Source organism: Xenopus tropicalis, chromosome 4, assembly GCF_000004195.4.
Source record: "Xenopus tropicalis strain Nigerian chromosome 4, UCB_Xtro_10.0, whole genome shotgun sequence".
Taxonomy (NCBI): domain Eukaryota; kingdom Metazoa; phylum Chordata; class Amphibia; order Anura; family Pipidae; genus Xenopus; species Xenopus tropicalis.
In genome coordinates, this window is record NC_030680.2 from 145,837,800 (window position 1) to 145,865,361 (window position 27,562).

The window sequence follows — 27,562 nt, forward strand, 5'->3', positions numbered from 1 at the left end:
TTAGGTACCTCGGCTTATATTCGGATCGGCTTATACTCGAGTATTCCTCATAGTAAATTATAATTACATTTAGTAAATGATCTTGCCTAAAAAGGGAATATGCAATGCTTCACAATGGATGTCGCATTAACACCCGAAGGATAAAATGATTGTATATAAATATATTACAATTTATTACTTTATGTTGTTTCTACTTTAAAGTTTTTTGAAAGCACTCTACTCTAAATATAAAAACAAATTTAAAATGAAATCAGCAGGAGGGAAGGGACGAGTGCAAATGGGGAGGGTCAGGGGGTGCAACTGCAGCATGTTCAGCCCCGCATGACGTAACACAGCAACAACAGGAATGAAAGTTTTATCATTAAATACCTTGTTATTAAGCATACACATTGCACAATCCGGCCACCCACCTGCGGAGTCAAATCAGTAGGTCCATTCAGTAGCATACCGGCATGCCACTGGTGCCCCCTGCAAAAAGACTTTGGAGGGGCCCAGTGTGTACCAAAACAGCCCCCCTCCCATAAGCACATGTACATCTGCACATCTACTTGTTGCTCCTCTGCAACAGCCACACAAATTTTCAGTCACTATAGAGAAAGCAGACCCTGTTTGGGACCCCCTGTTCCTCGTAATTGCGGGGTCTGCTTCCTCTATAGCGGGGGTCCCCAACCTTTCTTACTGGTGAGCCACAGTCAAATGCAAAAAGACTTGGAGAGCAACACAAGCACCATAAAAGTTCATGGAGGAGCCAAATAAGGGCTGTGATTGGCTATTAGGCTTTATTTGGTAGGAAATCTTGTTTTTATTCAACCAAAACTTGCCCCCAAGTTAGGAATTGAAAAATAACTCCCTGGTTTGGGGGCACTGAGAGCAACATCCCAGGGGTTGGGGAGCAACATGTTGCCCCCGAGCCACCGGTTGGGGATCACTGTCCTGCAGTTATGCCACTGGACCCATTGGAAGAGGATGGCTTTGATAGGTCAAAGTCAATAGGCAATCAGCCCATATACACACCAATTAGCTGCCAGCTCGGCCTGGAGTTGGCAGCTTGTACTGACCCCTGGATAGTCAGAATTAATGTTGATGTTCATATTGAACTCCCTCCTAAATCCCTTTTTATCCATCCAGTTCCCACCAACCGGAGGAAGAGCACGCTACCTAGGGAAGGTGTGGGCCTGAGCACCAGAAGGAGGCAAGTCCTTTTTCCTTGGGCTCTGCAGTGTTTGGGAATGATTTAACTTCTCCTGGCTTTGCTGAACTCCAAAAGGAGATGGGGCCTTTCCAAGAAGAAACCGTTCCCACTTTGGAATTTCTTTTTCCACCGATTCCCAATATTTATTCTAAAAAAAAAACAGAAGAAACAAGATAAATAACGTTTTAAAGGGGGTTTTGTTGTCAACTGCCAAGTTTGTACGAGAGTCGTGCCAATATCTCAGAATGGCCGTGCCAATTGTATCGCATATATTATTTCAATATTATTTGTATGAAGCATGCATAGGAATAGGAGGGTAACATGGCAACCGCTCAGGCCTGCATGGAATGTACATTATTTAACCAGAAATGTTTATAAAACTCAGTAAACAAACAGCAATAAAGGGTAAGTACTGCCTCACATAATTCCCCCCTTTACAAAATTCATAAGGTGAGGGGGCTGCTATTGTTCAGTAGAAAGTCATGTAGTTTAGGAAGAGTTTGTTTACAAATCCTCATTAGCCAAAGCCTGAATGGCTTCTACTTACCTCAAGGCTAAGAACAAAAGGATCAGGACAGGACTCTGACTTTCTTTTCAGGTTCTGTTCTAACACTTGCAGATCCTAGAATGAAAGTCACAATTAAACCTGACCACAGTGTCTCACAGACAATCACATTTATTTCTGAAGCACAGTAATATTAATCCGACTTACATGACTTATTTTAACTTGCCAAGTTAAGCTTTCAGTGGGAGTAAATCTAAACGAGCGACACAAATGCACAAAGGAGACTGCAGGTAAGTCCTTTCCAGTCTCACAGAGGTTCAGACAGAGGAAGCATACACAGGCAGGTATTGGCTGTCCACTTGGCTTCTCTGGACCAAGCCTGCAAACCTATGTATGGAACCATAACTGTCACCTCCTCAGTGGATAAGTGATTTGGCCTTTTTTAGACATAGATCAAGGTGGGCTAAAAATTACATTAGCCAAGAATCTCCGGGGGAAAGTGGATGCACTGTTAGTGGCTCACCGTGGGGCAGGCAACAGTAACACCAAAAAATGTTAAAAATAATTAAAATATAATGTATTGTTGCCCTGCACTGGTACAGCTGGGGTGTTTGCTACAGAAACCCTACTATAGTTTATATAAATACCCCGCTGTGTAGCCCCGGGGGCAGCCGTTCCTGCACTGGTACAGCTGGGGTGTTTGCTACAGAAACCCTACTATAGTTTATATAAATACCCCGCTGTGTAGCCCCGGGGGCCGCAATTCCTGCACTGGTACAGCTGGGGTGTTTGCTACAGAAACCCTACTATAGTTTATATAAATACCCCGCTGTGTAGCCCCGGGGGCAGCCATTCCTGCACTGGTACAGCTGGGGTGTTTGCTACAGAAACCCTACTATAGTTTATATAAATACCCCGCTGTGTAGCCACGGGGGCAGCCATTCCTGCACCGGTACAGCTGGGGTGTTTGCTACAGAAACCCTACTATAGTTTATATAAATACCCCGCTGTGTAGCCCCGGGGGAAGCCGTTCCTGCACTGGTACAGCTGGGGTGTTTGCTACAGAAACCCTACTATAGTTTATATAAATACCCCGCTGTGTAGCCCCGGGGGCAGCCATTCCTGCACTGGTACAGCTGGGGTGTTTGCTACAGAAACCCTACTATAGTTTATATAAATACCCCGCTGTGTAGCCCCGGGGGCAGCCATTCCTGCACTGGTACAGCTGGGGTGTTTGCTACAGAAACCCTACTATAGTTTATATAAATACCCCGCTGTGTAGCCCCGGGGGCAGCCATTCCTGCACTGGTACAGCTGGGGTGTTTGCTACAGAAACCCTACTATAGTTTATATAAATACCCCGCTGTGTAGCCCCGGGGGCAGCCATTCCTGCACCGGTACAGCTGGGGTGTTTGCTACAGAAACCCTACTATAGTTTATATAAATACCCCGCTGTGTAGCCCCGGGGGCAGCCATTCCTGCACTGGTACAGCTGGGGTGTTTGCCTCAGAAACCCTACTTTAGTTAATATAAACAAAGCATCTGTGTAGCCCCGGGGGCAGCCATTCCTGCACTGGTACAGCTGGGGTGTTTGCTACAGAAACCCTACTATAGTTTATATAAATACCCCGCTGTGTAGCCCCGGGGGCAGCCATTCCTGCACTGGTACAGCTGGGGTGTTTGCTACAGAAACCCTACTATAGTTTATATAAATACCCTGCTGTGTAGCCCGGGGGCAGCCATTCAAAAGAGAAAAGGCACAGGATTAATAGCAAATAACAGGTAAGCTCTGTAGAATATAATGGGGTTTATCTGTTATCTGCTATGTAACCTGTGCCTTTCTCCTTTGAATGGCTGCCCCCATGGCTACACAGCAGCTTTGTTTATATAAACTATAGTAGTTTTATAATAATAACAGTGTTTATATAATCTATAGTCTTTTCGAGGCAAACACACCAGTTAAACCAGTGCATTGTACTGTAATTACTTTTACAAACATTTTTTGGTGTTACTGTTCCTTTAAAGCTGTAGCGGATAAGGGTAGGGTTTTTCTCTATTTTAGGGTGGGTTTCACCCCGGGGGATGCCGGCAATCCTTACCTCTAGTATAGCTTGGTTTCTCTCATTTGCTGATTCAGCTCTTTGGTCAAGCATTTTCCTTTCGCTTTCATGCTGCTCAGATTGCACCTTCATTTCTTCCTGTACTTTGGCTTGTTCAGCTATTCTGGGAGTTTGAAAGATGATCAGTTTTAATTATTTTAATACAAAACCCTAACATAAAGGCCAAAGCACCTCATGTTAGGAACAGAGAGAATAATATACACTCCTATTAAACTATAAACTGCTGCCCAGAGAAGAAAATGTCTCAGCAGTGAAAAGTTTCACTAGTTAGGTCTGTATTTCTGGGATGCAACTGACTCCATCTAGTGGATAATGGTTGAAATTAAAATATTGATTTACCAGTTTGCAATGTATTTAAATCAGAAAATGAAAATAAAAAGTACATTAAAAATTGTGTGGGCGGGCTATTTGCTTTACTTATCTTAGTTGGGATAAAGTACAGGTACTGTTTTATTATTACAGAGAAAAGGGAATCATTTAACCATGAAATAAACCCAATAGGGCTGTTCTGCCCCCAATAAGGGGTAATTATATCTTAGTTGGGATCAAGTACAGGTACTGTTTTATTATTACAGAGAAAAGGGAATCATTTAACCATTAAATAAACCCCATAGGGCTGTTCTGCCCCAATAAGGGGTAATTATATCTTAGTTGGGATCAAGTACAGGTACTGTTTTATTATTACAGAGAAAAGGGAATCATTTAACCATGAAATAAACCCAATAGGGCTGTTCTGCCCCAATAAGGGGTAATTATATCTTAGTTGGGATCAAGTACAGGTACTGTTTTATTATTACAGAGAAAAGGGAATCATTTAACCATTAAATAAACCTAATAGGGCTGTTCTGCCCCCAATAAGGGGTAATTATATCTTAGTTGGGATCAAGTACAGGTGCTGTTTTATTATTACAGAGAAAAGGGAATCATTTAACCATTAAATAAACCCAATAGGGCTGTTCTGCCCCAATAAGGGGTAATTATATCTTAGTTGGGATCAAGTACAGGTACTGTTTTATTATTACAGAGAAAAGGGAATCATTTAACCATGAAATAAACCCAATAGGGCTGTTCTGCCCCCAATAAGGGGTAATTATATCTTGTTGGGATCAAGTACAGGTACTGTTTTATTATTACAGAGAAAAGGGAATCATTTAACCATGAAATAAACCCAATAGGGCTGTTCTGCCCCCAATAAGGGGTAATTATATCTTAGTTGGGATCAAGTACAGGTACTGTTTTATTATTACAGAGAAAAGGGAATCATTTAACCATGAAATAAACCCAAAAGGGCTGTTCTGCCCCCAATAAGGGGTAATTATATCTTAGTTGGGATCAAGTACAGGTACTGTTTTATTATTGCAGAGAAAAAGGAAATCATTTTTAAAATTTAGAATTATTTGCTTATAATGGAGTCTATGGGAGATTACCTTTCCGTAATTCGTAACCTTCTGGGTAACGGGTTTCCAGATCCCATAATTCCATTCCTCTACATCACTGACTCTGGTTGCACAGAGGTTTCTTTCAGTCACACTACTAGCAGATATTTATGAATGTACTTACATTTCCTTATGTCTCCTTCTTAATGCGGCTTCTGTCACAAAGTACATGTTCGTTGGTTTCCTCTCCTCTCTGCTCATCTCTATGTGCAAAAAGGATCAAGAAATGAAATGGCTGCCAATATCAGGCTCAGGTAAGTGGGTTCAGCTGCTGTTATTGATATCTTTGCGCTTAAGTGCAGTAGCCAAACATGAGCTTGTTTTTTTTATTCTTAGCAAATGCTAAAGCATTAAAGGGGACCTGTCACCCCTAAGAAATAATTCCAAATCCTTATCTATTATGTCAGTTGAGCAAAATAAACTTTAATTACACTATATAAAAAAATTTTTTTCCCCTTCAGTCTTGGAATTTATAATTACAGCCAGCAGGCCGGGCGCCATTTTGTATACACTGTTATTAAGAAAAGCTTTGTTTCACCCCAAAATCTTGTACATTTGCTATGTAGGTGATATCTAGGAAGTGTTGAATGGAGAATTAAAGTAATTGTAATTGAAAAATCTGAGTTGTCAATCATATATTGCCTGCCCTGCCTCTATGCCTTCAGCGGGGCAGGCGATATATGATTGACAGATGAGATTTTTAAATACATTTATAACAGGTATGGGTGATTTAATTAAAAAAAATAATCTGGGTTTCATGTTTAATTTGTTAAGGACTTTAATTATACAGCTTTTTATGCCTGGGTGACAGGTCCACTTTAAGGGTTAGCAGGGTCGGACTGGGGGGTGAAGGACCCACCACCTCAGGGGCCCCTGCACCCCCCAAGGAGCCTCCTCCGGCAGCGTCCACCACAGGGGCGCCCGCCGCGCACCCCTTACCCCCCACCCCCCCTGTCCGACACACTCCCCTGAACGCACGTATGTGAAACGCGTCAGGGGAGAACATCAGAGGCCAGAGGAAGCGACAATAGGGTCGGGCCTGGCCCACAGGGGCCCACTGGGTATATTCCCAGTGTCCTGGCGGCCCAATCCAACCCTGAGCACAGAACAGGGGTGGGTCTGTGGCTTTAGATGGCTGGTATAGTGGGTTCAATGCCAACCAACCTCTGGGGGGCTAATCTGTCCCTGTGGGGGGCTAATCTGTCCCTGTGGGGGGCTAATCTGTCCCTGTGGGGCGGAGCAGTGGAGGTCACATTATGCCGGAGGCATCCAATCAGAGAACCACTCCACAGAGCAGCTTTAATCCTTAACAGCTCTTGCATTTTTGGCAACTTTCCTTTTTAAACATAGGTCCCAACTGTCCTGCTTTCCGCGGGACAGTCCCGGTTTTTAGAGCGCATCCCGCTGTCCCGGATAGTTCCATGAATGTCCCGCATTTCCGTAATAAATTATGGAAATGCGGAACATTCATTGACTTACCTGGGACAGCGGGATGCGTTGGCGCTCCTTCTTCCCCAGCAGCTCCTCGGTGTATGCGGCTCCTTCTGCAGTGGTCCAAGGCCCTTTTATAAGGTTGCGGGTGACGTCATTACGCACGGGCGCAACCTTATAAAAGGGCCTGGGACCGCCGCAGAAGGAGCCGCATACACCGAGGAGCTGCTGGGGACGAAGAAGACGAAGGGAGCGCTGTGTATGGGGGGGGGGGGCTGTCTCTATTGGGGGCACTGTGCATGGGGGGGCTGTCTCTATTGGGGGCACTGTCTCAATTGGGGGCACTGTGTATGGGGGGGCTGTCTCTATTGGGGGCACTGTGTATGGGGAGGCTGTCTCTATTGGGGGCACTGTGTATGGGGGGGCTGTCTCTATTGGGGGACTGTCTCAATTGGGGGCACTGTTTTTGGGGGGACTGTCTCAATTGGGGGCACTGTGTATGGGGGGGACTGTCTCAATTGGGGGCACTGTGTATGGGGGGGACTGTCTCAATTGGGGGCACTGTGTATGGGGGGGGCTGTCTCTATTGGGGGCACTGTGTATGGGGGGGCTGTCTCTATTGGGGGCTACTGTGTATGGGAGGGACTGTCTCAATTGGGGGCACTGTGTATGGGAGGGACTGTCTCAATTGGGGGCACTGTGTATGGGGGGAGTGTCTCAATTGGGGGCACTGTGTATGGGGGAGACTGTCTCAATTGGGGGCACTGTGTATGGGGGGGACTGTCTCAATTGGGGGCACTGTGTATGGGGGGGACTGTCTCAATTGGGGGCACTGTGTATGGGGGGACTGTCTCAATTGGGGGCACTGTGTATGGGGGACTGTCTCAATTGGGGGCACTGTGTATGGGGTGCACTGTCTCAATTGGGGGCACTGTGTATGGGGTGCACTGTCTCAATTGGGGGCACTGTGTATGGGGTGCACTGTCTCAATTGGGGGCATTGTGTATGGGGGGACTGTCTCAATTGGGGGCACTGTGTATGGGGGGACTGTCTCAATTGGGGGCACTGTGTATGGGAGGGACTGTCTCAATTGGGGGCACTGTGTATGGGGGGAGTGTCTCAATTGGGGGCACTGTGTATGGGGGAGACTGTCTCAATTGGGGGCACTGTGTATGGGGGGGACTGTCTCAATTGGGGGCATTGTGTATGGGGGGGACTGTCTCAATTGGGGGCACTGTGTATGGGGGGGACTGTCTCAATTGGGGGCACTGTGTATGGGGGGACTGTCTCAATTGGGGGCACTGTGTATGGGGGACTGTCTCAATTGGGGGCACTGTGTATGGGGTGCACTGTCTCAATTGGGGGCACTGTGTATGGGGTGCACTGTCTCAATTGGGGGCACTGTGTATGGGGTGCACTGTCTCAATTGGGGGCACTGTGTATGGGGTGCACTGTCTCAATTGGGGGCATTGTGTATGGGGGGACTGTCTCAATTGGGGGCACTGTGTATGGGGTGCACTGTCTCAATTGGGGGCACTGTGTATGGGGGGACTGTCTCAATTGGGGGCACTGTGTATGGGGTGCACTGTCTCAATTGGGGGCATTGTGTATGGGGGTACTGTGTATGGGGTGCACTGTCTCAATTGGGGGCACTGTGTATGGGGGGCACTTTCTATGGGGGGCACTGTGTATGGGGGGAAAAACTGGTAGATAGTTATAACTCACTGCCTTCTCTCTATATTTGTATTTATATGTAGGAGTTGCTATATTGTTTCCCTTAGGTAGTACAGTATGAGGGTATAGCACATTTGCATCTGATCCCACCATTTCATCTATATAAAAGGAGTATTTTTGGAAGAAAAAAAATGGATGGGGTGTGGTAAATTGGGGGCGTGGCCACAAAAGTGGGCGTGGCCAGAAAATTGCCATTGATCATTTTTCAAATGTTGGGAGGAATGTTTAATAGTTGCCCTTTAAAGTGGCAAACAACACACCGGCAACATCACACAAACTCAGGGTGAAAAGTAAATGGCAGCAGTAATTGTTTGGCTGTTTCTATCCCCCGCACTGCTGGGTCAGACTCCTGAAACTACAGGGGAAATGACTTCTGCTACATTGTTTCAAGAGTCAGAACCAGAGAACATAAAGACATTAAGCTTTTGTTAATTCAGGAGAAACAAGGCGGGTTTTGGTCACATGATCTCCCTATTGTCGGGATAAAGGCGAATTAGTGCCCAGCAGTTGTACCATCACTTTAAAAAAAAGGCCCAATCAGATGTTTCATCTCTCACCGGAGCCGCAACTGAACAGCCGGGAAAAGTCCCTCCGGCTCCGCGTACTGCACTTCCGCATTAGGGGAACAAAGCCGGAAGGACGCTCAAAGCGTAGCCACGGGCAACAGGCCGGAAGCTCTCCTTCATAGGCCAGAACTAATCACGTGTCCGTAGACGAACGCTGTAAATATCTGAGGGAACGCAAGCAGCAGAGACCTTATTATAACCAACCAATCGAAAGCCGTATCTCATTGTAGCCCCCAGGTGATAGGTCGCTATTACGTCTGTCTCTCAGCTGTACTTGGGCTGAGGGATTTGCAGTTGCTTGTCTGTTGCTGCCCTCCAGCGGTAAGTCTTAGTAACTACACCTGCCTTTTCCCTAGGATTGTGTTTCCCACTGACAGTAACTGTGACGAGTCTCAATTTTACCCTGTTTATTGTTAAATGTTTTTATACAAATCAGTGCTGTTTGATAATGGTTAAAGGGTAAAAGTATTTTTTATCTCTAAATGACACTGTTACACAGCAAATAATTCCCTCTGCCATTTAACCTTTTATTCTTCAACCAACAAATGTATTTGTAGCTGTAATATTGGTGTGTAGGCGCCATCTCAGTGCCTTGTGCCTGAGTCTGAGCTTTCAGCCAGCGCTACCCATTAGAACTGCTTTCAGCTAACCTATTGTTTCTCCTACTCCCATGTAACTGGAGGAGTCCCAAGCCCCTTCCCTTTGGGTAGTTTCCCATTGTGGGGCGGGATTATCGGTTTCCAGCGCTGGTTTATAAATGCAGATTATGCTGATTATTTTCTTGTTGGTAATTTTATTTCAAGTTTGTCATTTATTATGTGCAGCGGCCTCGTGGCTTTGTCATGTCCTGCCCCTGTGATGTCATGCCCCGCCCCTGTGATGTCATGCCCCGCCCCTGTGATGTCATGCCCTGCCTCCCTGCCTAGAGTTCCCGAACAGGAGAAGGGCAACCCTACACCCACTTTACCCCCAAACCAACCACCTAACACCAAATTTCCCAGGAGGAGACTGTTTCTCTTAGGCGTGAATCTTCACATATGGTAGCGTCCCCCAGCTGTGTTGTGCAACTATAACTCTCAGCTGAAACACAATAAGGGCACCAATTAAAGAAAAGTTTATTACTGAGGCATTGGCACCCGTGGGGACCTTCTGGGTCATGTGACTTTCCTCCTGTTGCTGAGCAACCCAAGGGGCAAGGCCTGGCGTTACTATGGGTGCAGTATGGGTGCCGCTGTAAGTGGTAGAAAGAACCCATAGGTCTCCCAGCGCAGGTTTTCTCCTATGCGTGGCGCAGTTCAGCAGGAACAGCCTCCTACATCTGCCCGTGGCAAGATTTCCACCATTTTACCTGCAGGAGATGGAAGCTGATCGCTGATTGGCTTCTGTATTTTATAAGGAAAAAGTTGGGACACGAGGGGGGAGGGCAAAAAGTTTGGGATAGAACCACCTCCAGTAACAAAATTCATTAAACATAACATCAATATTAATGAATATACAGTATAATATGAATGGTTAGTTTGCTGTTTCTGATAGAGGCAATCCAAGAGATTGATTAGATTGTAAGCTCTTTGGGAAAGGGCCACATTCCATGTAACATGAATGAATGGGAATCTTACTGATTATTTAATTGTCCTTGTCCCCCTTCCCCTGTAAACTGCCATGACAGTGTTTTAATAGCACTCACCCACTTACAGACATGACAGTGACTGCAATTCAAATCTTATTAAACCCGTCCTAGCAAATTATCTTCTAAAGGAAAAGTAAACCCGCCAGACAAAATAATGTAAAATTATTCAGAGTACTTTTGCACTTTATATCATTTCTTTTCTAGTTTTTAAGATATCAGTTACACAGCTAATATAAAGAACCTGGAACAACAGCGCCACCTGCTGCCAATCTTGGGTACTGTCAGGGAAACAAACCTGAGCAAAGAAAAATCATTGTGAGGCTGAAATTAAATTGAAGAATCATGTGATGTTTTTCTGATCAGGTTTAAACAACCTCACTTCATATATATAAATAATACACACCATATATATACATTATATAGGCCATATATATATATAAATGATATACACCATATATATACATATACACACCAATTAAACCTCAGGTTTGTAATGAGCAAAATATATTTCAGGGTTTAGCAGCCGCCTGCACAGAGCCGCTATATCCCCCATGGGGTTTCCTTTTCCACTGCCATAAACAAGGGCCCCACTCAGAATGATTGGGGGGGGGGGTCTGAGGGAGCAGGGTAATGGCAGGGCCTTAAGGGCTTCCAGCAGCCACAGGGTCTGCATTCTCCTATTGGTAACCCCCACTTCTCCCCAGCCCACTCCGTATTCTCCAGGAAAGGGTTAATCACTGAGAGGTGCAAAATATTAGTCACCCCCCCTACGGCCCTGGTTGGCTCCCCATTTTTTCCCATCTGCTCAGTAGACTTGAACTTGAACATAGCTTTTTCACTCTTTTGGGGGCGTTGAAGGAAGGAGAAGGTAATATAGGGTCGCTCTGTTGTGCCTGCTGAAAAGTACCCTGGGCCGGTGCAGTTTTCTGATTTCAGGAGCACTGGCCAGGGGTATTAGGGTATTAACCCCTTTCCTTCTCCTTTAGGGACAGATCAGGGCTTACACTGCCAATGATGCATTCTTTACTTTGCAGCAGATTTTTTTCCATTACGAGGTGCAAAGCTCAGCCACCCCCCCCCCCCCCCCCTGGCAGAATCACTAAGGGGTAAACTCTTACACTTATGCCCAGGGGGTTAATAAATGCCCCCTGTGTATAACATTGCTGCTTTGAGCATTTAGCCTGGGTTTGGCTGGTACTACACTACTCTACCCACTAGGTGGCAGCACAACATTGTCAATAAAATCAGCTGCTCCTGCAGATCAACTGAATATACTGAGCAGAACCTTGAGCTGATAACAAAAATGGATCTGATCAGAACCTACCCAGGCCCATATATTAACATAGTAACAGTGTATAGCAACCAATCAGAGATTTGCTTTCCTCCATGCAGTAGACTAATCAAAGCTAAATGATGATTGGTTTCTATGGATTACTGTATTGGGGCAGATTGAACTGTTAGTATTAGATCCCCAGTGTTCGTATTAGATCCCTCTTTAACTTTAAAGAGTCAAACTTGGTCTGTTTCCCAGGATTCCTGCTGTAAAGCTACTGTTTCTGGCAACATAAAAAATACATTTTGCAATAAGATGCCCCCGAGCTACACAGGAGTTCAGAATCCCGACGGTCTCATTGTTGGTTCATTCTGTAACTCCCTGCGCCGCCCACGCTCTGTTCCCTCAGTGACCTCGCAGCCAAATGAACTGTTATTCTCTGCATGTAAAAATGCCTCAAACTGCTCATTATTACAGGGAAGAAAGGAGGAGACTTCTGGGGGGGAAAGAATGATCGGATCTGATACAATGGAAATATACCTGCAGTGTATTAAAGGGGAACTAAAGCCCCGGGGGAAGTTATTGCTTGTACACTATTACTTTCATTGTTCCCCCCACTGATGCTATTTAGTTAACTTTATGCATTTATATATATATTTTTATATTTTCAAGCACCTTATCTCCCACATAACATTAGGTACCAAGAAAAAACATCCTAAATATGAAAGCCAAGGGCCCGCTGAACAGTTTGATGCCCATTGTGCATAGGATTATCACTGTATCTGGCATTTAGAGACCCCAAACGGAAGTTAGTGCCCCGGAGATCACTTTAATACATTTACTGCATTTGTGTGGGGTAAAAACACAAAAAAATACGTTGACCTCCCGAACACCATTTATTTTCGGAAAGTACACATTAGGGTGAATCAAAAATGGGCACCCATGTCTTTCTACTTCAAACTACGGAGTTGCAATGCTTTCCCAAATCTGGCAGTTTTGATGAAATACCTGAAAATTGCATCAACCCTTCCACTTTCAAGCGCCTTATCTCCCACATAACATTAGGTACAAAGAAAATACATCCTAAATATGAAAGCCAAGGGTCCCCTGAATAGTTTGATGCCCATTGTGCATAGGATCACCGATGTATCTGGCATTTAGAGACCCCAAAAGGAAGTTAGTGCATACAAATTGCCCCGGAGATCACTTTTAGCTACTGAAAATTCAACACATTTATTGCATTTTTGGGGGGTAAAAAACACAAAAAAGTATGTTAACCCCCTCCCAAAATGATATATTTTTGGAAAGTACACATTAGGGTGAATCAAAAATGGGCACCCATGTCTTTCTACTCCAAACTAAGGAGTCGAATTGCTTTCCCAAAATTGGCGGTTTTGATGAAATACCTGAAAATCTTATTAAACCTTCCACTTTTAAACACCTTATCTCCCACATAACATTAGATACCAAGAAAAAACATCCTAAATATGCCAAAGGGTCCCCTGAACAGTTTGATGCCCATTGTGCATAGGATCACCAATGTATCTGGCATTTAGAGACCCCAAAAGGAAGTTAGTGCATACAAGTTGCCCTAGAGATCACGTTTAGCTACTGAAAATTCAACACATTTATTGCATTTTTGTGGGGTAATAAGACAAAAAAAGTTGATTCCCCCAAAACGATATATTTTTGGAAAGTACACATTAGGGTGAATCAAAAATGGGTATCCATGTCTTTCTACTCCAAACTTCGGAGTCGTTATGCTTTCCCAAATCTGGCAGTTTTGATGCAATACCTGAAAATTGCATCAAACCTTCCACTTTCAAGCGCCTTATCTCCCACATAACATTAGGTACCAAGAAAAAACATCCTAAATATGAAAGCCAAGGGTCCGCTGAACAGTTTGATGCCCATTGTGCATAGGATTATCACTGTATCTGGCATTTAGAGACCCCAAAAGGAAGTTAGTGCATACAAATCACTTTTAGCTATTGAAAATTCAACACATTTGCTGCATTTGTGTGGGTTAAAAACACAAAAAAATACATTGACCTCCCCAAAACCATATATTTTTGGAAAGTACACATCTGGGCGAATAAAAAATGGGCACCCATGTCTTTCTATTCCAAACTACGGAGTCGCAATGCTTTCCCAAAATTGGCGGTTTTGATGAAATACCTGAAAATCTTATTAAACCTTCCACTTTCAAGCACCTTATCTCCCACATAACATTATGTACCAAGAAAAAATACCCTAAATATGAAAGCCAAGGGGCCGCTGAACAGTTTGATGCCCATTGTGCATAGGATCAGCACTGTATCTGGCATTTAGAGACCCAAAAACTAAATTAGTGCATACATATTTCATGGCATATAAATCAGACGGTAGTAGAAATAAATGGGGTAAAAGTGGGAAATAAGTAAGTTGACCCCAGAAAACCTCATTTTCAGAAAATATATATTGTGCCGAATGTAAAATGGGTAAATATGTCTTTGTATGGCAAAGCACCAGGCAGCAAAGCTAAGCTAAATGTAGCAACATTTATGTAATTTCTGAAAATTGACTCAAAGCTTGGACTTTACCCTATTCTGTACCCCACATTTCTTAACGCACCAAGATAAAACATTCTAAATATGAACGCCAGGGGCCTACTGAACAGTTTGATGCCCAATATGCACAGATTTACCAAACTATGGGGTGTATAGAGGCACCCAAATGAAAATAGTGCATATGATATTTCACATCTGAACTCTGCAATATAAGCTCCCAGTATGTGTATTATGTGCCATAAGACCCCCTAACAGTACAGAGACCCCCAGAAAACCATATATTTTCTGAAAGTACACATTCTGACAAAACAAAAATGGGTAAATACATCTTTCTACTGCAAACTACAAAGCTATGCTAAACAGAACGGTTTTTATGAAATTTCTGAAAATTGTCACAAAGCTTGCATTTTGCCCCATTATGTACCCCCACATTTCGTAACATATCAACATAAAACATTCTAAATATGAACGCCAGGGGTCTACTGAACAGTTTGATGCCCTATATGCATATATTTACCAAACTATGTGGGGTACAGGGGCACCCAAATCAATATATAGCACATAAAATTTCCATGGGCAAAGAACAATGCAAAATGCAATAAAATTGCTAAAATCCAAAAAAAACACTAAAATCAATGGGGTTTGTTTTTTTTTCGCCTAGTGTAATCTGTAGTCAGAGTAACAGTTTTTTATGACTGTGAATTTTTTTACGTGACCTCGACTTTTTTTGCTCTACAGCAACTTTTTTGTCGCTTTTTCCCCACTTGGCAAATTTTTTTCTGCAGCAAATGTTTGCAGCCGTTTCCCGAAAGAATACGCCAATGGCAAAATGCAGAATTTAGCGGCAGATCAATGCCTGGTGAAAAAATTTGCTCATCACTATGTGCCAGTACATATTATAACTTCTCTTACGGGTAATCACATGACCCAGACCCGAGCGGCAAGCATATGGGAGATTTGTGGGTCTATAGGCTGCTGCACATAGATAGCAATAGAGGGTATCTGGGTAATTGGGTCCAACCACCCGGTCCTGCAGGGGGTCGGGTACCTGCGTAATACTAGCAAATTGGTTGGATTTTGTGCACAAAATTCTAAATTCTGTGCAGGCAATTTTGGGGGTACCCTACCTGGGTACAGACTCTATTCCTGAACTTGTTCCCCCCATTCCATCTCCAGGACAAAGACCTGTTTTCCCCCAACTTGGTTGGTCCAGAGTGATGCCACTTCCTTTTCACAGTGATTGGGGCAGTTTTGGGGGTACCCTACCTGGGTACAGACTCTATTCCTGAACTTGTTCCCCCCCCCCCATTCCATCTCCAGGACAAAGACCTGTTTTCCCCCAAGTTGGTTGGTCCGGAGTGATGTCACTTCCCTTTCACAGTGATTGGGGCAGTTTTGGGGGTACCCTACCTGGGTACAGACTCTATTCCTGAACTTGTTCCCCCCCCCCCCCCCCATTCCATCTCCAGGACAAAGGCCTGTTTTCCCCCAAGTTGGTTGGTCCGGAGTGATGTCACTTCCCTTTCACAGTGATTGGGGCAGTTTTGGGGGTACCCTACCTGGGTACAGACTCTATTCCTGAACTTGTTCCCCCCCCCCATTCCATCTCCAGGACAAAGACCTGTTTTCCCCCAAGTTGGTTGGTCCGGAGTGATGTCACTTCCCTTTCACAGTGATTGGGGCAGTTTTGGGGGTACCCTACCTGGGTACAGACTCTATTCCTGAACTTGTTCCCCCCCCCCCCCATTCCATCTCCAGGACAAAGACCTGTTTTCCCCCAAGTTGGTTGGTCCGGAGTGATGTCACTTCCTTTTCACAGTGATGTTTCTCTCCATGTGAGTGGTTCCTGGGTCGGGATAAAGTTAACCCTCTGCAGGTCGGGTCAGGAAGTAGAACTGGGGGAGGAGCAAAGTGGGTAGGCGGGTCCAGGTTGGACACGGCTCTGCCCAACCCATGCATAACTCTACCGTCAGGAATAATACAACGCTGACTGCCATGGGGATTAACATTTAGGGGGGCATTTACTAACCGTTGAATTTTTTTTAAAAATGAGAAATGTTAGCGTATTAGTAAATGTGCCCCTTAGTCTTGTTTTATAAAAACTTTCCCAAAAAGCTTTTAAAAATCAAAATATTTAATGTTTGTATGAAAATAATGATGCGGAAGTTGCGAGAGGGGGAGGAGCCCCGATGTACAAGGTGTAGATTGGCCCTGAGGCTTCTAATTAATGACTGCTCAGTAGTGATGAGCGAATCTGTTCCGTTTCGCTTCGCCGAAAAATTCGCGAATCTTTGAAAAGATCCGCGAAACGGCGAAAAATTCGCGAAGCGGCGAAAATGTCGTGCGACAAAAAAATTGTCGCCCGCGGCTATTATTTTGTCGCGCGGCTATTATTTTGTCGCGCACGGCTCTTGTTTTGTCGCGCGGCTCTTGTTTCGTCGCCCGCGGCTCTTGTTTCGTCGCCCGCGGCTCTTGTTTCGTCGCCCGCGGCTCTTGTTTCGTCGCCCGCGGCTCTTGTTTCGTCGCCCGCGGCTCTTGTTTCGTCGCCCGCGGCTCTTGTTTCGTCGCCCGCAGCTATTATTTTGTCGCACGGCTCTTGTTTCGTCGCCCGCGGCTCTTGTTTCGTCGCCCGCGGCTCTTGTTTCGTCGCCCGCGGCTCTTGTTTCGTCGCCCGCGGCTCTTGTTTCGTCGCCCGCGGCTCTTGTTTCGTCGCCCGCGGCTCTTGTTTTGTCGCCCGCGGCTCTTGTTTCGTCGCCCGCGACTATTCTTTTTTGACGCCGCGACAATTTTGGACGTGCGGCGAATTTTTCCGCGCCAAAATTTTTCATCTGTTTCGCGAAACAATCCGCCAATGGCGAAACGCGGAAATTCGCCGCGAATCCATGCCTGGCGAAACTTTTCGCCCATCACTACTGCTCAGTTAATAACAGACAAGCTAATAATTAAGCCTTTTTTTCTTTACATAATTCGTGGGGGAATCGGGACAAACGAAGAAAAGATTTATTATCCTGTTCTGCGCCACGAGCGGTTTTCTTCTTTTGTTTTCTATGAACAGAAATAAATAATAATCCCCTTTATCATACAAATTCCGGGGGGAGGTACAAGATATTTCTATGATTCCTGTCAAACCCACGTTTTACTTCAGCGCAGGACGAGGGAAAGTCTCCCGCAGGGATTTAAAGGGGAAGTTTATCCTAATGATGTAGATAATTGGCTATGACTCTTCTCTTTCTGTGAGTTAGGGTTGCTGGGGGAATAGTGGGGCATGAGTAGGTCCCAAGCTATGCCTAATCCGACTAAACCACACCCCTTTTGGGCCCCATTCATTTTGAAGTTTGGGGCTTATCACCTGATTTAATAAAAGTCAATCAAGGGGCACATTTACTAAGCAATTTTGAGAAAAAGTTTTTCTGGAATTTTTACAAAAATAACTCAAATAATTTGAGATTTATTAACGTTTAGGTTACTTTTTTCTTGGGAAAAAAAAATCGGCAGGTTTGATCTGTCGAGTGCTAGAAATGTTCGAGTTTAACAAATGGTTAAAAAAATTGTTACAAACGTTTAATCCCTTCATTGTTTTCTATTTCACCCAGTTTCAAGGGGCAGTTAATCCCTTTTTCTATTTCACCCAGTTTCAAGGGGCAGTTAATCCCTTTTTCTATTTCACCCAGTTTCAAAGGGGCAGTTAATCCCTTTTTCTATTTCACCCAGTTTCAAGGGGCAGTTAATCCCCTTTTCTATTTCACCCAGTTTCAAGGGGAAGTTAATCCCCTTTTCTATTTCACCCAGTTTCAAGGGGCAGTTAATCCCCTTTTCTATTTCACCCAGTTTCAAGGGGAAGTTAATCCCCTTTTCTATTTCACCCAGTTTCAAGGGGCAGTTAATCCCCTTTTCTATTTCACCCAGTTTCAAGGGGCAGTTAATCCCCTTTTCTATTTCACCCAGTTTCAAGGGGCAGTTAATCCCCTTTTCTATTTCACCCAGTTTCAAGGGGAAGTTAATCCCCTTTTCTATTTCACCCAGTTTCAAGGGGCAGTTAATCCCCTTTTCTATTTCACCCAGTTTCAAGGGGCAGTTAATCCCCTTTTCTATTTCACCCAGTTTCAAGGGGAAGTTAATCCACTTTTCTATTTCACCCAGTTTCAAGGGGAAGTTAATCCCCTTTTCTATTTCACCCAGTTTCAAGGGGCAGTTAATCCTTTTTACTATTTCACCCAGTTTCAAGGGGCAGTTAATCCTTTTTTCCTATTTCACCCAGTTTCAAGGGGAAGTTAATCCTTTTTCCGATTTCACCCAGTTTCAAGGGTCAGTTAATCCCCTTTTCTATTTCACCCAGTTTCAAGGGGAAGTTAATCCTTTTTCCTATTTCACCCAGTTTCAAGGGGCAGTTAATCCCCTTTTCTATTTCACCCAGTTTCAAGGGTCAGTTAATCCCCTTTTCTATTTCACACAGTTTCAAGGGTCAGTTAATCCCCTTTTCTATTTCACACAGTTTCAAGGGGAAGTTAATCCCTTCATTGTTTCCTATTTCACTGAGTTTCAAGTGACACATTATTGTTTTTCAAGAGTGAGTGCCAATGCTCCTTAAATGGCCGCTGGAGCAATTCCTGTTTGGGGAAAAATAAAGAGGATTCATGGAAACGAACATCCACCCTAAGGGTACAGTGATGCTCCCCTCTCTTAATTCTTGTTGATATCATTTGTCTCACAAGCTTCCTTCCCATGGTCCTCCAGTGTCAGTAACCTGTTCTTCACATGAAGAATGAATGAACTTTCTACCTTTGTGCCCTCATTTCTCAACATGGGAAGTGCTTTAGTTCTCAGTCTAACCCACCTGAACTAAGGTGAGTCTCAAGGTTGGGGTCATTACCAGCATATGGGCTTCTTCTCCCTTTTGACCCAAGCAGTAATCCAAGCAGCATTGGCCAACAGATGGTCAACTTTATTCCTGTCTCTCCTATTGAATAAACATCATAAGTCATTTTACTAAAGGAAGCCAAATCTGGATCTTGCCTCCATCAGTGGATCATTTTTGGTCTTGTGATCCATCTGGCAAGGGGGTTCCTACTAGGAGCACAGAGGTCAGCGCAACATAGCTAGCTCTGAGAAAAGTGCTGGAGAACCAGACATCTGTGCCCAACCTCCCTTATGCTCTCGAACAGTGGTTCCCAACCTTCCTAATGCCGTGACCATTTAATACAGTTGCTCGTGTTGTGGTGACCCCCAACCATAAAATTATTCCTAAGCCCATGGGAAATATGTGTTTTCCGATGGTCTTAAGCGGCCCCTGTGAAAGGATCGTTCCACCCCCAAAGGGGTCCCGACCCACAGGTTGAGAAGCGCTGCTTTTGAAGATTGAATGGGAGGAAATCCCACCAACAATGTTCCAACTAGTGATGAGCGAATTTTTTCGCCAGGCATGGATTTACAGCGAATTTCCGCATTTCGCCATTGGTGAATTGTTTGGCAAAACTTCCGTGAAAATTTGCAGTGGAAAAATTAGCCGTGCGGAATTTTATTTTGCCTCGCGTCAAATTGGTCATGCCAAAAAAAAAGGGCGCGGCCACATCAGAAAAAGGTGCGGCCGTGTCAAAATAGTGAGGGCGACAAAAAAATAGACGTGGGCAACAGAAAATAGACACGGCGACAAAAATTTTTCTTGCCATTTCCTGAATTTTATGGCGAAACGAAACAGGACAGATTCGCTCATAACTAGTTCCAACATCTACTGTAGTAGGAACCTTCAGGGTCGGAAAAATCCCGGCGGCCCAGACCCGACCCTTGTGGCGCTCCCCCTGCCCGAACATTTCTGCCCCGACGCGTTATATTTACATGCTCGGGGAAGGTTGTTGGGTGGGGGGCCCTGCGAGGGGGGTTGGAGGGGCCCTCCTGGGGGGGTACGCTATGGGCGCGGGCCCCGGTGGGCCCTCCACACCCCAGTCCGACCCAGGGAACCTTTCCAGAAGAGTGGGGGCATTCAAAACTTTTTTACAATTCGAGCTCAACAATTCGCGTTAATGAGTCAATGGGAGGTGTCGTAGGCAAAGTCAAGCCATATTTTCAATTCGAGATATTTGAGCTTTTCGAGTTTTATTCGAGTTTGTAAACCCGGAAATTCAACGTATCCGAATGAATTCACCATATTAATAAATAAGCGAGCGTTCAAGTTTTTTTTAAAATGCGGAACATTGCCAAATAAGCCCATGAATGTGTCTGGGCCCAATGGGGTTCCTTTACCCCTTGGCTCCATGCATCCGGGGCAATAGCCAATGGCGGTACAACCCTACAGATTGGGGCCTGACAGTCTATATTTCTGATTCCCGGCGACGGGCGGAAGATGGAAATATGAAGATTTGCTGATTTGCTGATTGGGAGAGTTAAACACCGCGGGGGGCAGTTGCCTCTTTCTCTAAGCAAAATGCTATTTTTCTGTGAAATGATCTCTAAATAACAAAATTCCGTCACGGGCAAATGTCACATTTTTGTCAAGGGGAAATCACGCCGCTTCCCCAAGTTTGACCGCGGCGGCTAAGGGGCTTCACATTGTCAGGCTGTGACAGGAAAGAAATTACATTTGCATCAATCTCTATTGGCAACAATGAGGCCTAATGAAAAGCGGGAATTCCATTGGCCCGGATTGCGTTGGCCAAAGCGGCCTTTTGTCTCCGCGGATAATTGCAGATATTAGTCGCATATTCTCTGCGCTTCATAGAAATCAGGAGTGGGCAACCTCATTAACGGAAGATTTCCCTCGTTGTAATAAGCCACCGGCGTTCTAAGGGCAAGCGAGTCCCAACATGGCGAGAAAGACGGAAAAGTCTCCTTTTTGTAGTTTTAAATATTAGCAAATATAAGGGGCCCATTTACTAACCATTGTTTAGAAAAAACGCAGCGACTTTTCCAGGATTTACTATGCGTCTAACCCGATCCGAATAGGACAATTCGCCAGTAGCGATGAGTGAATTTTTTTCGCCAGACATGGATTCGCAGCGAATTTCCGCATTTCACTATTGTTTCACGAAACTTCCATGAAAATTCGGCACAGAAAAATTTGACACGCGTCAAAATTGTGCGCGGTCACGTAAAAAAGGGCGTGGTCGCGTCAACAAAAGCGCAGGCGACAAAAAAAAGACACGGGCGATCAAAAAGGATGCGGGTGACAAAAAAAATTTTATCTCGAAATTTTAGAGATTTCACTGGGTTTTGTCCAAAAACGTGACTTTTCGCTGCGACAATTCACTAAAATTGGGATTTTCACAGCAACAATTCAAAAAAATCTAATTTTTTACCACTTTTTTCGCAGCGACTTTTCCTTGCAACTTTTTTTTGATAAATATAAGACATTTAGGGAAATGAGTTTAATTGAATTTGAAAATAAAAAAAAAAGGGGGGGGGGGTGGAATTATGTCATTTTAGTAAATCTGGCCCTTAATCAGGAATGAATGCGCCATAATGCGGGACTCATTTATCAACACAACTTAAATTGCCATTTTTTTTACCCCCCAGAATAGATTTTCAGTGTTATTTGTGGGCGGCCGCTAAGTAGCATCTTCTGTAACTTGAATGCGATGTATCAATATGGCGCTGGCGTCCGATGTAGCGAAGAGCAAAATCTTTCGGCAGGTATGGATTCACTGAGAATTTCTGCATTTCGCCCAATTCTAAGCAACTTTCCCATTGGTCTTCATTATTTATTTGTATAGTTTTTGAATTATTTGCCTTCTTCTTCTGACGCTTTCCAGCTTTCAAATGGGGGTCACTGACCCCGGCAGCCAAACCCTATTGCTCTGTGAGGCTCCAGTTTTATTGTTATTGTTACCTTTTATAACTTTCTTTTCTATTCAGTCCCTCTCCTATTCATATACCAGTCTCTCATCCAAGCCACTCCCTGGTTGCTATGGTAACTTGGACCCTAGCAACCAAATAGCTGCTGAAACTCCAAACTGGAGAGCTGCTGAACTGAAAATGAAAAAACTAAAAAAAACACAAATGAAAAAAAATGAAGACCAATTGCAAATTGTCTCAGAATATCACTCTCTGCATCATACTAAAAGTAAGCCTTTCCCCATAACTGAGCCCATTCCCTTTATCAGCTTAGTCGCTCTTCCCTGTACTTTCTCTATTTCATTACTGCCCCCCCTTATATATTTATATATAGTGCCCCCCCCCCTTAACTGCCCCTTCCCCAGTGTAACCAATCCCAACTGGGCCAGCCTTTCCCCATAACTGAGCCCATTCCCTTTATCAGCTTAGTCGCTCTTCCCTGTACTTTCTCTATTTCATTATTATCCTATTTGAGTGCTGCTGCCCTGAGGGTGAAGACACACGGAGCTACTTAGTAGCAGCTACTTGTAATGGCTACTAGACCCCAGAGAATCCCCTGCCATAGACAATACTGGGAATTGCCGCTGCTAAACACACGTAGAGACAATTATCAGTAAATGATCAGCATTGTCTGTTTTAGTAGCCGTGACAAGTAGCTGCTACTTTTTGCTCTGTGTGGCTTCACCCTGAAGTTCACTGCATATTAAGACTCTATTATGGATACAGTTCAGTACCTGGAAAAAAAAAAGAAACAAACCACCTGTTCCTAAGGATTTACTGTCAGGCGTTACACTGTTTGTCGGATCGGGACACAATTAGACTTAAACTTAATGACAGAGTTTCCAATTGAAGGCTGAACAAAGAAGCTAATGATTTAATTGCTTTGTAACAAGGATTACACGCTTCCCATTGATTGGCTGTGCTGTGCGTCAGGCCTGGCAGCTGCACATATATACACAGTATAGATATATTCCATATCTATCTATCCATCTATCTCTATATCTCTATATCTAACTATCTATCTATATCTATCTATCTCTATATCTCTATATCTAACTATCTATCTATATCTATCTATCTCTATATCTCTATATCTATCTATCTATCGCTATATCTAACTATCTATCTATATCTATCTTTCTCTATATCTCTATATCTAACTATCTCTATCTATCTATCTATCTATCTATCTATCTATCTCTATATCTATCTATCTATCTCTATATCTATCTCTATATCTAACTATCTATCTAATCTATCTATCTCTATATCTAACTATCTATCTATATCTATCATCTATCTATCTCTATATCTCTATATCTATCTATCTATCTCTACAGTGGTGTGAAAAACTATTTGCCCCCTTCCTGATTTCTTATTCTTTTGCATGTTTGTCACACAAAATGTTTCTGATCATCAAACACATTTAACTATTAGTCAAAGATAACACAAGTAAACACAAAATGCAGTTTTTAAATGAGGGTTTTTATTATTTAGGGAGAAAAAAAATCCAAACCTACATGGCCCTGTGTGAAAAAGTAATTGCCCCCTGAACCTAATAACTGGTTGGGCCACCCTTAGCAGCAATAACTGCAATCAAGCGTTTGCGATAACTTGCAACGAGTCTTTTACAGCGCTCTGGAGGAATTTTGGCCCACTCATCTTTGCAGAATTGTTGTAATTCAGCTTTATTTGAGGGTTTTCTAGCATGAACCGCCTTTTTAAGGTCATGCCACAACATCTCAATAGGATTCAGGTCAGGACTTTGACTAGGCCACTCCAAAGTCTTCATTTTGTTTTTCTTCAGCCATTCAGAGGTGGATTTGCTGGTGTGTTTTGGGTCATTGTCCTGCTGCAGCACCCAAGATCGCTTCAGCTTGAGTTGACGAACAGATGGCCGGACATTCTCCTTCAGGATTTTTTGGTAGACAGTAGAATTCATGGTTCCATCTATCACAGCAAGCCTTCCAGGTCCTGAAGCAGCAAAACAACCCCAGACCATCACACTACCACCACCATATTTTACTGTTGGTATGATGTTCTTTTTCTGAAATGCTGTGTTACTTTTACGCCAGATGTAACAGGACACGCACCTTCCAAAAAGTTCAACTTTTGTCTCGTCGGTCCACAAGGTATTTTCCCAAAAGTCTTGGCAATCATTGAGATGTTTTTTAGCAAAATTGAGACGAGCCATAATGTTCTTTTTGCTTAAAGTGGTTTGCGCCTTGGAAATCTGCCATGCAGGCCGTTTTTGCCCAGTCTCTTTCTTATGGTGGAGTCGTGAACACTGACCTTAATTGAGGCAAGTGAGGCCTGCAGTTCTTTAGATGTTGTCCTGGGGTCTTTTGTGGCCCCTCGGATGAGTTGTCTCTGCGCTCTTGGGGTAATTTTGGTCGGCCGGCCACTCCTGGGAAGGTTCACCACTGTTCCATGTTTTTGCCATTTGTGGATAATGGCTCTCACTGTGGTTCGCTGGAGTCCCAAAGCTTTAGAAATGGCTTTATAACCTTTACCAGACTGATAGATCTCAATTACTTTTGTTCTCATTTGTTCCTGAATTTCTTTGGATCTTGGCATGATGTGTAGCTTTTGAGGTGCTTTTGGGCTACTTCTCTGTGTCAGGTAGCTCCTATTTAAGTGATTTCTTGATTGAAACAGGTGTGGCAGTAATCAGGCCTGGGGGTGACTATAGAAATTGAACTCAGGTGTGATAAACCACAGTTAAGTTATTTTTTAACAAGGGGGGCAATCACTTTTTCACACAGGGCCATGTAGATTTGGAGTTTTTTTTCTCCCTTAATAACGTAAACCTTCATTTAAAAACTGCATTTTGTGTTCAATTATGTTATCTTTGACTAATAGTTAACGGTTTTTGATGAGCAGAAACATTTAAGTGTGACAAACATGCAAAAGAATAAGAAATCAGGAAGGGGGCAAATAGTTTTTCACACCACTGTATATCTCTATATCTAACTATCTATCTACAGTATATCTATCATCTATATCTATCTATCTATCTATCTCTATATCTATCTATCTATCTATCATCTATCTATCTCTATATCTATCTATCTATCTCTATATCTATCTATCTATCTACCTCTATCGCTATCTATCTATCTATCATCTATCTATCATCTACAGTGGCTTGCAAAAGTATTCGGCCCCATTGAACTTTGCCACATTTTGTCACATTACAGCCACAAACATGAATCAATTTTATTGGAATTCCACGTGAAAGACCAATACAAAGTGGGGTACACGTGAGAAGTGGAAGGAAAATCATACATGATTCCAAACATTTTTTACAAATAAATAACTGCAAAGTGGGGTGTGCGTAATTATTCAGCCCCCTTTGGTCTGAGTGCAGTCAGTTGCCCATAGACATTGCCTGATGAGTGCTAATGACTAAATAGAGTGCACCTGTGTGTAATCTAATGTCAGTACAAATACAGCTGCTCTGTGACGGCCTCAGAGGTTGCTAAGGGAATATTGGGAGCAACAACACCATGAAGTCCAAAGAACACACCAGACAGGTCAGGGATAAAGTTATTGAGAAATTTAAAGCAGGCTTAGGCTACAAAAAGATTTCGAAAGCCTTGAACATCCCACGGAGCCCTGTTCCACCGATCATTCAGAAATGGAAGGAGTATGGCACAACTGTAACCCTACCAAGACAAGGCCGTCCCCCTAAACTCACAGGCCGAACAAGGAGAGCGCTGATCAGAAATGCAGCCAAGAGGCCCATGGTGACTCTGGGGGGGCTGCAGAGATCTACAGCTCAGGGGGGGGAATCTGTCCGACAACTATTAGTCGGGCACTGCACAAAGTTGGCCTTTATGGAAGAGTGGCAAGAAGAAAGCCATTGTTAACAGAAAACCATAAGAAGTCCCGTTTGCAGTTTGCCACAAGCCATGTGGGGGACACAGCAAACATGTGGGAGAAGGGGCTCTGGTCAGATGAGACCAAAATGGAACTTTTGGGCCAAAATGCAAAATGCTATGTGTGGCGGAAAACTAACACTGCACATCACTCTGAACCCACCATCCCCACTGTCACATATGGGGGGGCAGCATCATGCTCTGGGGGGGCTTCTCTTCAGCAGGGACAGAGAAGCTGGTCAGAGTTGATGGGAAGATGGATGGAGCCAAATACAGGGCAATCTTGGAAGAAAACCTCTTGGAGTCTGCAAAAGACTTGAGACTGGGGCGGAGGTTCCCCTTCCAGCAGGACAACGACCCTAAACATAAAGCCAGGGCAACAATGGAATGGGTTAAACCCAAACATATCCATGTGTTAGACTGGCCCAGTCACAGCCCAGATCTAAATCCAATCGAGAATCTGTGGCAAGATCTGAAAACTGCTGTTCCCAAAGGCTGTCCATCTAATCTGACTGAGCTGGAGCTGTTTTGCAAAGAAGAATGGGCAAGGATTTCAGTCTGTAGATGGGCAAAGCTGGTAGAGACATACCCTAAAGCCTGGCAGCTGGAATTGCAGCAAAAGGGGGTTCTACAAAGTATTGACTCAGGGGGCTGAATAATTACGCACACCCCACTTTGCACTTATTTATTTGTAAAAAATGTTTGGAATCATGTATGATTTTCATTCCACTTCTCACGTGTACCCCACTTTGTATTGGGCTTTCACGTGGAATTCCAATAAAATTGATTCATGTTTGTGGCTGTAATGTGACAAAATGTGGAAAAGTTCAAGGGGGCTGAATACTTTTGCAAGCCACTGTATATAAAGGAACCTGATAGTGAGATGGGTCAATGGGCAAAACCCAAACCGCAATCTGTCATATATTCCTATTGGGCCAATGATTAACATAATAAAAAATGAAATATCCAATTTCCCCAATCACTGACCCAGATTTAATTCAACCCGATTGTAACTTTATTTATTACTATTCTACCCGCACAATGTTTGTGTTCACACATATCCTAGAAACTAGAAAAAAAGAATTCACTTTATATGAAAATATAAAATTCTATGATTTATATACCGTCGATACAAAGTTCTCAGAAGAAGCTCATCAAAGCGAGAAAATATTTACAGATCCAAATGTTTTTTTTTTTTTCAACATTCCGCTGCGTTTGAGAAAGACACGAACGCTGCGGTTTCAGAAATGAAGATCGGCTTCTAGTCTTCTACTACATATCCTGGCAACATAGTAAGTTAGGTTGAAAAAAGACATACGTCCATCAAGTTCAACCATAAAAGAAAATTTGCCGCCGAAAAATTCGTGTGTCAAAGAAAGTCGCAGTTGCGTCAAAATTGGCGTGGTCACGTCGAGAAAAGGCAT

At 43.8% G+C, this 27,562-nt stretch overlaps 1 protein-coding gene across 1 annotated transcript; it reads right to left on the bottom strand.

Moving 5' to 3' along the window:
- Window positions 1-27,562, bottom strand: c4h3orf14 (chromosome 4 C3orf14 homolog). Its single transcript, XM_004914156.4, has 6 exons — window positions 27,457-27,562; window positions 8,976-9,113; window positions 5,378-5,456; window positions 3,797-3,920; window positions 1,740-1,814; window positions 1-1,340 (listed from the first exon to the last, which is right to left on the bottom strand). The coding sequence occupies exons 1-6, from the start codon at window positions 27,560-27,562 to the stop codon at window positions 1,155-1,157; spliced, it is 708 nt and encodes a 235-aa protein (XP_004914213.2). The 3' UTR covers window positions 1-1,154.